Source organism: Beta vulgaris, chromosome 7, assembly GCF_026745355.1.
Source record: "Beta vulgaris subsp. vulgaris cultivar EL10 chromosome 7, EL10.2, whole genome shotgun sequence".
NCBI classification, from domain to species: Eukaryota; Viridiplantae; Streptophyta; class Magnoliopsida; order Caryophyllales; family Amaranthaceae; genus Beta; species Beta vulgaris.
This window is the reverse complement of record NC_079208.1, coordinates 10853483-10865450: the sequence shown is the minus strand read 5'-3', so window position 1 is coordinate 10865450 and position 11968 is coordinate 10853483. Positions and strand designations below refer to the sequence as shown.

The 11968-nt window shown below is 33.2% G+C and overlaps 1 protein-coding gene across 1 annotated transcript; it reads left to right on the top strand.

The window, feature by feature from the left end:
* Positions 1-9934: 9934 nt before the first annotated feature.
* On the top strand, positions 9935-11609 carry LOC104898676 (hypothetical protein). Its single transcript, XM_010685782.4, has 2 exons — positions 9935-10143; positions 10747-11609. Exons 1-2 carry the CDS (start codon positions 9984-9986, stop codon positions 11040-11042), a joined length of 456 nt encoding a protein of 151 aa, XP_010684084.1. The 5' UTR covers positions 9935-9983; the 3' UTR covers positions 11043-11609.
* Positions 11610-11968: the final 359 nt, after the last annotated feature.

The following is an 11968-nucleotide window of genomic DNA, read 5'->3' as shown; positions in this document are numbered from 1 at the left end:
GATAATATCTTTTCAAACCAAAATAGGAGGGAAAGGAGTAAAACTCACTGGGTAAAAAAGAAAAGACACCAAGAGGGACAGCAAGGAGGGTGTCGTCGGTCTGAGCTACGGCGGGAAGGATGCAGCGTGATGGCCAGCAGGTGGCGGCGCGTCAGGTGGCAGCAGCCCAGGTGGGCCGAGGAGGAGAGAGAAATCAGGGAGGGGAACAGCGAGAAAGAGATGAGGGCAAAGAGGAGGGTGCAGCGTGGGGAGGGAGAAGGAGGTGGCGGTGCTGGCGGGGTGGCTGGCTGGTGGTGCGAGTCTGGCGCGCAGTGAGGGCGGCCGACAGTGGTGGTGGTCGGAGAGTGGCCGGAAAATGGTGGAAGATGTGTGTTTAAAGGTTGTGTAAATTTCAGATTTTTGGTGGGGATGAATAGTGAAATCAGCATACTATTTATATTAATTTTAGGAACAAAGCTCAATTAAAATAATGATGATTAATGGTGAAGTATACTTGGGGAGCAAGGAGTTCTAGAAGCCTGGGGAGCAAGGTCATGGAGCTTGAGGAAGAAGATGGATTGTGTGGATGGTGAATTTCCCTTTTTGGAAATTTTCTAATTCTTTTACTAATACTAAAATAGTGATTTTTCCTACTTCCTTTTTAATGTATTACCAATCTAACTTAGCTTATTTTATTAAATACTTGATTTTATTTTGTCGAATATATTAAAGAAGCAATTAAATAAATAAAAATAATTTATTTAAGCTAATTATCAATGTTAATCAAGTTCGAATTTTCGGAATATTACAAATGGGGCCAAGACCTGCAAGGGAAACAAGGTAAGAACCTAGTTAATTCATTTTTAGGAACAAAGCACAAATTGGACAGTTAGGTACCTTTAGTAGACCAACCCCCAACTAGAGGGCCCCCAGCTTCGCCCAGCGAATCTTTCACTACAAAGAAATACCTAGTCTTCCAAATGGAATCTGATGCAATTGTACCTTCTATTAATGGGGGGAAGGGAGCCTTAGCCCTAAAAGTGATAAAACCCTTGCCCGATTTTCTAACGCTATAGGCAGTCAAAAGTTCATTTAGAGAGAAGGGGTTGTGCCATGTCTTAGTTAGGGTTTCTAAAGTTAGGCAGGTTTTCCAAAAAGCTGGCATCAGCTGGCCAGGAGATAGGTGTAAAACTTCCATGAAAGATCTAGTGAGGGGGGAGAATGCATAATTGTATCCTAGGTAAAAAGGGTGCTCGTAGTAGCAAATGTAATCTTCAGGGCAGGTTTCGGGCCTGCATGTGGGAGTAGGAAGGATAATCTGAGCGCTTTCAGGGAAACCCCCCAGAACTTTGAGCACCTCAATGTCTCTCTCAGTAACAGACGAAGCGACGTCATCTATAGCTCTACCCATTAGAAAAGAAGAAAAGATCTACAGAGTTCTTGGGGAAGAAAGAAAGAGAAAGAAGCTTTACCTGAGAAGGAGATGAATTCGCTAGAGAGTAAAGTGAAGCTCCAGAAAAGGAGAAGAGTTCTTTAAATACTGGTAGCTCAACGGTAGTTTGGGCCAACGGATAAATATTTAATGATGCGTAAAAAAAAAATTATCTTTTAGCTGTTGATAAGTAATCAATTATCTGATGAATTTTATCTCTTCCCAAGAAAATTATCTTTTCAGCGGTTAAAGGAGCTTATCTTCTAAAGTAAAAGTTTTTATCTTCACACGTTTTAATTCCTCAGAAAAAGAGATAAAATTTTGAGAAATGTAAGTTTGTTTAAATCTTAAGTCCTTTTGCTAACAGTTTGTTCTGATTGGTAACTTGCGATTTTAACTCAGCTACGCCTAGGTTGGCATCACAAGTTAGGGGCAATTGTTATGTCCTAAAAATTTCCTAAGCTGAACCTGCAGGTTACGCATCTGTCCCAGCTAGAGATTATCAGGTAGCAGCTACAGCAAGCAGAGACGAAGGGAGCTGAATAAATTCGGTTGAAAGAACATTGGATACTGATCAAGACCAAGTCAAAATAAGTGACGTTAAGCCAAAGAAATAGGGAGAAGTGGTTAGTCAGCAGAAGAGGAGATCTCCCTTGATTCTAGGAGTTGTGGCACCTTCATAGGAAAGTTAGTTATGCAACGTTCAAATAAGGAATAACGTTATACAAATGTATTAGTATAAATAGAGGGGAAAAACACTCTGTAAAACACAAGTCTTTACATTGCTCTTACTTATATTCTTTCTCTCTTCTACATTTACAATATTCTTAAGTGTATTTAGTACAAGCTATAAGCTGCTAGCTGCTAGCTATAAGTTGTAATCTTCTCATATAGTGGATTGGTGGACTCAATTCCACCCGCGGTTTTTACCCTCTTCCTGGGGTTTTTCGCGTCACCATTTCTTGGTGTCTTTGTCTTTTCTTTGCATCCTCTTTTAATTTCGTAGCTAGCATCTTTTGTTGTTTGTAGCTGCATCTCCATTAGCTGTAGATCCTTAGCTAAGCCTGATCAGAATTTGGCATAAACAGTCATTGTCTTCAAGATGTTGGATCTGGTTTATGTGGTTGGTTAGGGTTTGCGTGGCAAGAGATTTCATGGATGTGCTTTGCTTTATCCGATTTTGAAAATCGGATGGTTCTTCGATATCTAACATTGGTTAGATCTCAATCTCGCTTGGTAATGATTTCTTCAATTATTGTCTTGACAGAACGATATCTGAAGGCGGCTCCCCAATTTGTCAATTGGGTTTATAGCGCATCAACTCGTTTTAGCTTCTCATCAAAGGAGAAGCCTGAAATACCCTTTCAAAAGGGTATTGAGTCACAAAGGAATGTGACTCTTCCAGGAAACCCGATCATAGAATCCTATGTGATAGAAGGTCAATGGGATGGGTCCTACCTGTTGAGAGTTCCTAATCTCGTTGTTACTTTGTTGCCCCACTTGTGAAGCCAACCCTCTCCTCCCTCTCCTTTCGTCAAGTTTCTGTCCATCGTCATCCACCAGCAGAAGAGTTTCACTGAAGTTATCTATCAACTCATACCTCTAGATCGAGCAGTTTTATCCTAGTTTAAGTTATTCTTGGTTTTGTAATTGTTATGTAAGAGCGAGTATCGCTCAGTTTAGTTTCTTAGTGTTTGTTTGGTCCTATTAGCGTTAGGATGTACTTCCGTTTTTAATTAATGCACATTTTTCCCATTGTAAAAAAAAAGGGACTTAATCACCACTTTATCTAGATGGGTTGAGTTATTTGGGGCATTTATAAAAAACATATATCAAGTTTCTAATTTCGAAATCCTCCCTTCAATATACATATATACAATTTCTTACTCCACTATCATCTTTAATGTTCACCATCTTGGGCTTATAACTAAATATTTTGAGAATTGTAATGTTATCTTTATCCTAGTAATTTGTGTATTTTTGTATCATAAATATTCACATAGTGAACACTGGTTGTCATGGGTATTTTTACCTCATTTTAGAGAGTTTTTTCCACAGTAAGGGTGCGTTCTGTTCAACTTAAAAAATTAAGTTTCAGGTCCAATAAGTTCAGATAAGTTCATATAAGTTCAGATAAGTTCAGATAAGTTGCAATAAGGTCTAATAAGGGCAATAAGGTCTAATAAGGTCCAATAAGTTCCAATTAGGTGCAATAAGTTCCAATCAGGTGCAATAAGTTCCAATCAGGTCTAATAAGGTCCAATAAGTTCCAATCAGGTCTAATAAGGTCCAATAAGGTCCAAATAGTCAATGTTTAATAAACATTTATATTATTGTCCATTATTTTGTTATTCAGAATTTCATATCACTATTAGCTGATTATGTTATTATTAGAATTTTAATTAAAGTACCACAATGATTATATAGTATTATACTTGTATTAGTGTCTATTATTTTATTATTTATTTGTATTATGCCTATTATTTTATTATTTATTTATTATGTCTATTATATTATTATTCATATTACTATTAGCTGATTATGTTATTATTAGAATTTTTTATTAAAGTACCACAATGTATATTATTATACTTGTATTATTGTTTATTATTTGATTATTCATATTGCTATTATATAATAATATAATCATGGTCAAATAATTAAGGTTAACAATAATAATAATTATAATTACAATATTTTACAATAATAATTATAATTATATTATTTTATTATTTATTTGTATTATGTCTATTATTTTATTATTTATTTGTATTATGTCTATTATTTTAGTATTCATATAAAATTTTTTGCTTTTCTACTAGTGTTTTATAAAATCAAAACAAGACTATTACATATATTAGTGGTGAAAGTTATATATATGCAAATATATAAATAGTAATTTTTTTTGTTAAATTAATTATCATGAGAGATAATTAATAATCATTATTTTTTAAAGGACGAATTATAATAATTATTAATCCATAAAAAATTTTGAGGGGTAACATTTACGTTATTGGTAATATTTATGTTATTAATGATCAATTTTTTTGTCTAATAAGGTCAAATAAGTTTCAATCAGGTCCAATAAGGTCTAATAAGTTTCAATCAGGTTCAATAAGGTCTAATAAGTTTCAATCAGGGCCAATAAGGTCTAATAAGTTTCAATAAGGTCAATAAGTTCCAATAAGGTCCAATAAGTTCCAATCAGGTTCAATCAGGTCCAATGAGTTGAATCAGGTCCAATCAGGTTTAATAAGTTCCAATAAGTCCAGTTCAGGTTCAATAAGTTCAGTTTAGATAAGGTCCAATAAGTCCAGGGTCAATAAGTTGAATAGAACGCACCCTAAATATTATGGGTCCTTTTATTGTTTTTCTTGTTAATTGCTCTATCTATTTATGTTTTCCTACGCGCTATCCGGTATAGACAATAAAAACACAACACTCGTCAAATCAAACATAATACAATTTCCTATATCCTCAAATTCAAAGCGAATAACGCAATTCCTTACTATTGCACAGTTTATCTGCCGAGTGAAGGCACCGTCGTCGTCTTCACTTACCAGTTGTCATGGCCGAAGTTTATCTCCTCCCCTGGGCGTTCCTCTTATCTCGTCGCCTTCGTGTTGGATGATGAGGTTGTCTTGAGTCGAACCTTTTATAAGTAGCCAATTACAATTTGGTTTACCATCTCGTTTGGCATCAATTAAGCGTTAAGTCTTTGTATTTATGGTTGACTATGGAGATTGTATCTCTTCTCAAATGCTTAGTGAACATACTGTATTTTTGCTTTGCCGCCTCTGGTTTATTTTCCCCTCTTCAAATTGCTTCACCAAATTGTTTGATAAACTGCAGATCTACAAACGCACCCCCCCCCCCCCCCCACCCAAAAAAAAAAAAAGCTTAGTGATTTTGAATATTTTATAAATTGTTGGGTAACTATGACTAAAAGTTTCTTTTGATGAAGTGTGGAACTGCTAAAATAGATTGAAGAACTTGATCCTTCTTTGCTTGATAAATTATTCTTGAATACTCAAAATACAAAATGGTAGGATCACTTGCTAACTAATTAACATTGGGCAAATTAAAGGGTGCTTGATGTGCTGTGAAGAGTGTGAACCAAATCATCATTGAATTCGATTTAGGCTCCGTTTGGTAAGACGTAAAACATTTTCAGTGTAAAATGATTTTCATGGAAAACAATTTACAACGAAAAACACAATTTAAAAATTAGTTTTTCGTTGTTTGGTTTCGTGTGAGAAATTGATGAAATGAAAAAGAAAGTAAGGAGGTAGTGAGAGAAGTATACAAGAGAGATAAGGAAAATAGTTTTCCCTTCATTTTGAAAGGAAAATGATTTTCCATCATTAGGATCAGTGGTGGATGTAGCATCTGGGGGCACGTGCACCATCATCAAAAAAACTCACAACCCAATTCACTGGTAACTGTTCACAACAAACTCTTCGCACTGTCTCTCAAAAAACTCTCTTTTATCTCATATCTCTCATCTTCTCCTTTTATATCTCGTACAATCTCATATCTCACATCCGCACAACCTGATACGGATGTTAGTTTGCATTGTAAACTTGGGACTTCATGCAACTTTTTTCGTTTTTGACACTACTACAAATATGGGAAAAGATAACACCCAAAAGATAACGTCTAATTAGTCAAGTGTTATATTAAAGAGCAAGAAAGCATGTTGATCAAATGAATGTTATCTAAAGAAAAGACAAAAAACAGGCCATTGAAATACCTGTTATCTTTCCTCCTCCAAACTAAAATAAATACTAAAATCATTTACAAAGAAAAATACCAACATTATCTTTACTAAAATCGTAGAGCACCATGATCCCCTTTTTTTTAATTAAAAAAAATCATAATCTTATTATCCTCTTTTTTAAAACAAACAAGGGTAACCTCTGCTGTCCTAATACTAATCGACCAGTTAGGCAGTTACGTCTTTAATTTCCTCTTTCCTCCAACTTCTCTCATTTCTCAATCCCCTTCATCTCCCCCCCTCTCTCTCTATGATATTTTGTTACTCCCTCCTTCACTATCTATATGATATTATTATTATTATTATTATTATTATTATTATTATTATTATTATTATTATTATTATTATTATTATTATTATCTTAAATAATGATACAAATTTGAATCAGCGCCACACAAAATTCATGACTTGTTCCGTGCTCGAAGCGACCAGAAAGTGACCTAAAACCAAGTATGGTACACCCAAAAACTACCAACCTGAACCAACTCGAACCTGATAAGTATCTGAATCACGCATGACTCGAACCTGAAAGCACCCGCTATAAACCTGCAATAAACCCGATCCGACACCAGATGATCATGAAAGATGACATGTCCCGAAATTGACCGCGCCGAACCCGACCGAACCTGAAAGAATAAATGAACCGAGGCAAACCTGACCGAATTACGACTGTTCCAGACCTGCATCAACCTGTTCGATTTGATGACCCGACACGACCTGACCGAACATGACCTGAAACCTGAGATGACAGAACCTGAACCCGACTCGAGTAACTGAATTGACAGCTCTAGAATGTGTGTATGTGTGTATGTGTGGGTATATGTGTGTATACAAATTTGGCGGTCATGGAATTGGCTTTCGCTCAGCCCGTCATGGATCGCCGAGGTTGCTTGCAAGCATGGCCCAAGCTCTGCAGTTTATGTTGAAATTCGATTATGAGCACAATTTTTTAATTTTATTATATGGGTTTATGTATTTTTTTTATTTCCCCCGAATTCGGGTTTTCATATTATGTCTCAATTTTTTTAATATTTGGGCACGAATATTAAAGTTATATTAACGAAATTTGATTTTTTGATTTTAATATATGGGTTTAAATATTTTTTCTCAACTTCTTTTTAATATATGGGCACAAAAACAATTCGAGTTCTCATATTTTGTCTCAAATTTTCTTTATATCCAGGGCACGAATCTTGAAGTCATTTTTGATGAAATTTATTTTTTTTCGATCATTTATGATGTAATTTTAATTTGAATTTCAGCTATATTCGAATTAAATTTTAAATAAACTGTAATTTAAGTTAATTTTTTTTTTGGAAAAAAATATAATACACCTCATATTCGTAAGAGCTACTGTAATTCGAGTTTAATTTTACTCGAACGTAATACATATTTTTAAGATTTACTGAATATAGAACAATAACACACATAGTTTTATTTTCAATAACGAACTGCGTACCTGAATAACGGTAAAGAAGCGATAAATTTCAGAGTTCCGTATTTGAGAATGTTGTGAAGCTACAATCTATGAATAGAACTGATTTTTTTTATTGTTTTGAGTTTGTGTTTGTATTTGAGTTTGTGTTATAGAAAAATTGATTTGAGAGGATGTTATGCCGTGTAAATTCTTTTGTCATTTTATGAAGTATTAACGTTTGGTAAGTTCTTAATTATGAATCTTTTTTTATTGACAAGTTTATATGATTGAATCTTATATGAGTTGATTGGGTTTAAATTTGATTTGATTTGATTGATATTTTATTTTTGGCAAGTTTATGCATGGAATTTGGGATGATTAATTAGGTGGCCAGAGGAGTATTTAAGTAAATTTCAAGAGGGACACCATTGCTCCCCCCTTGGCTTATATAATAGACTAGTCTTCTATGCACGCGATGCATGCGTCGATTGTTTAGGTCTATTCGTAATAAATTTCATCAAAATATAATTATAGAAGTGTGATTTATAATTATTGTTATATAAATTATTGTAATCTATAAAGTTTTTGTAAATTGAGATAAACGTTTAGATGTAAAATTTTTGTAATTTTTTTATTGAGTAACCGTTTTTCTCATCATGTCAAGTTACTTTTTTAATAATTATAATAGTTTATTATTGAAAATTTTGACCCATCTTTAAATTAGGAAACGATATAATTATACAAAATCTTAATATTCTATTAAGTATATATATTAGCTAAGAATAAAAAAGACATTTTATTGGGGGACACCATAGCTCCCCCTTGACTTATATAATAGATATATATATGTACTAGTCTTATATGCACGCGATGCGTGCGTTAATTTCCAAACTTGTTATTTTATTATAGATTTTTTTGCCAAATGCATAACTTATAAGTTGCAACCTAAACCCAACATATCTTCACACCTTTCAACTTAAAAGTGTTTGCTTTATTTGAGACTGCAATTAAAGATATTGAAATGAAAATACTGCAATTAACAAAGTGACCATGGATGCATTTGACAAAATTATTATATATATTTCATTCGTACTATAACTATGATTACACAAGATGTCAAAGATTAATAATTAGATTAATTTACCAGTCAAAAAAAAATTGATTAATTTAATTTAGATATATTAATTTGTCAATATAAAAAACTAATAAAGGTTGTGAGTGATTTTCAATATTAATTTTTGGTGATTGGATTAAAGAGTATCAAAGGTAGTGCGTGTTTCAGACTTTTCAGATGGGCGCCATGTATACCGTATTCTCTTGTAAAAGAAGGTCAAGATATTTTGTCCATTTAATTTTCTGATTGAAATATTTGACATTATCATTTTAACTTGTTTTGATGGCAAGTTCAAATGAGAAATGATTCTTAAATTGTTTTCTTTTGTAATTTTTTTCATTCCATTAGATCATTAAGGGCAATTTAGTACTTCCAATTGAGGAGACCATCTTTCTCCCCCCTCCCCTTATATAATAGAGATATAGAGAGAGATATAGAGAGAGAGAAAAAAGCATTAGTTAGGAGGTTTAAATTAACAAAATATATTCAAATATTACAAATTGTATCATATACCCGGGTTTACTGTAAGCATGGTACACCCAATTAGGCTATTTTTTGCTCATTGTTTTTTTTAGATAATCCAATTGAGCAAATTGTATTAAAGAGAAGAGTTTCAAATTAGTAAACAAGCAGAAATTAATCTTGAACCAAATGTATGATGAATGAACTCTTCAAATATACTACATCCGTTTCTTTTTAATTGTTACACTTTGACATTTTACACTATTCACAAATTGCACTTTGACCCTCGTTTGTGATTTATACGTGAATGAAAACATAGTCATGTGGGATCTTGTTAGATCCGTATTAGTATGTATTTTATTAATATGTAGTTTTTATATTTTTTTACAAATACAAAATTAGAGATATAAAGACTCAAAGTAGTGCATCGGCATGCGTGAAAAGTGTAAGTGTAACAATTAAAAAGAAAAGTGTAAGTATATCTCCAAAACTTGCTAGTTCTAATTAAGTTAAAATTATTTAATATTTTTAATTTTCATTCATTAGCGTTTATATTATTGAAATTGTTGGGATCAAAAAGTTAGTGCTTCGCTGCTCTTTGTATTGCACTGATAGCAAACGTGGGGTTAACTACTTTGCGCGCCTGCACGTAGTAAACACAGCTAATGAGCTAAATATATCTCAAAAAATATATACTGAAATAGTAAGACAAAGGATACTATAAATAATCAAGAAGACATATGTGAGCTAGCACCCAAAACACGTTTTCCACTAAAATTTGATACTTCCAAAAATCATAGCAATGGCTATTACTCGTTTCTTCTTAGCTTCCATGGTTGTTCTTGCATTTCTGGGTACTGCTTCTGCAGACCTCGAGGACCACAAACCCGAAGATAATACTGTCAAAAGGATTCAAGCCATGATCTATTGCAGAAGGAATGGTGAACTGATTAAGACGGAAGGTAATAGATCTCATCCATACCATCTTAATATTTTTGTAGTAGCACTATCACTATATATGCAACCATATCAAATTATCAAGCATTAACATATGTTTCAATTATTAAAGAGAGATTTTCTAAAATTCTGATAATAAAGAATACTTACTTTAACTTTTCTTCATCGCTAATAGCTTTTGATTTATTATTACTACACACATGCAAACGTAGTATTCTACTCTCTCCGTCTCAAAATATAGTTCCCATTTCCCTTATTCACGGTAATTTATGCAAGTAGGGATAGTAAAGATTTTTTGTTTATTTAAATAAATGTTGGGTGGGAAAAGATGATTTTAAGAGAGAGAATGGAGTATAATTGGTGAAAGAGCATTAATTGTAATATTTTGGTTGAATAAATAAAGAAAAAAACAAAATTCAAGAAGCAAATAAATAATGGGACACGGTTTTTTTAGACAAATTACGGAAAAATGTGGAATTAAATATGGAAATAGGAACTATATTTTTCGACACCAAATATAGAAATGGGAACTATGTTTTGAGACGGATGGAGTATATATGTAAAATGAATGAATTAGTGATGCATAACAATCGGCGGAATGTTTACAGGGGCAACTGCAAGGGTTTCATGTTTTGTGGATGTTAAGGTTAAACCCTTCACAGTGATTTCACCACCTACAAAAGGTGGTTACTTTTACATGGACCTCGAAAAGCTTGTACCATTTCGCTACAACATCAAAAAGGACTGCAAGGTTTACCTTAATGAACCCGCCTCCACCCCCGGCGATTGCACCATCCCAACTAACGACAACGACGGCATTGATGGTGCCTCTCTTGACAAACCACCAAGGAAGCTTAATGAGGACACTTCGCTTTTATCTGTCGGACCTTTTGTCTATGTTTAGTAAGACCACCCAAAATATAATTTCTGAACTTAAACTACTCCTTATTGATTTATATTTTTGTTTGTTTATTTATTCTACATTTGTAATTTTTATATGTTTGTGTGCTTGGGGCTTCGGTTTGAAGAAGTGCATGTAACTCTTGTCAAATGGGTCGAGAGGGAACCACATGGGGTTCAGAGGAAGCACAATTCTCTTCTGTTCAATTTTTGTTTTTTTTTGTTTTTCACCAATAATTTCTGGGAGAAATATTTGATATGGTTCTTGGTGAATCAAAGTGTAATTTGAGTTGTTTGAGAATTGGAAGAAAAACTTGCTTATCATTTTTGCATACTGTGAAATTTTTGGAACCCTAGGTAAAATAGTAGATTGGGCCCTTTTAAAAAATATATATATGCAATTTATAATAGAGTAAAATAAAAACATATGATAGTAATTCTATTAAAATAATCCTTTTTTAAACGGTACAATTTTACTAATAAATTTACCAAAAAAGCAAATTTTTTTATGGCAACATTGCAATTTGCACATTAAAAATTATCAATCAAACACTCAAATCATATTATTACAAGAAAGTTAGAGAATAAAATGACAACACCTTGACTAATGTGCTAAGAAGTTCGACAAGCAGCAACCAATTGGAAGATTGAAAAGCTAATAAAATCAACTATGAAATTTATGTATAATATTATGTTTGATAATTGCAAATCTATAACTGACTCAGGGCATCGCTTGGGCCAAAATACTAGTTAAATATATATATATACAACTCGTCTTGCGTGTGGCCGCGTGTGCGCCATTGTGCCAACCATCTCATTTTTAAAAGGTCATATCTCACTTGTTTCTTATCGAAATCAGGCGTTTGACCATGCTTTTGAAAAATATCGAGTCAAATTTTGATCTCCAACTTGAATTTTCCAAAGATATTG

Coding starts and splice junctions, on each gene's coding strand:
- LOC104898676 (XM_010685782.4), top strand. CDS start 9,984: ATGGCTATTACTCGTTTCTTCTTAGCTTCCATGGTTGTTCTTGCATTT. Junction 10,144..10,746: donor TGAACTGATTAAGACGGAAG/GTAATAGATCTC, acceptor GAATGTTTACAG/GGGCAACTGCAAGGGTTTCA.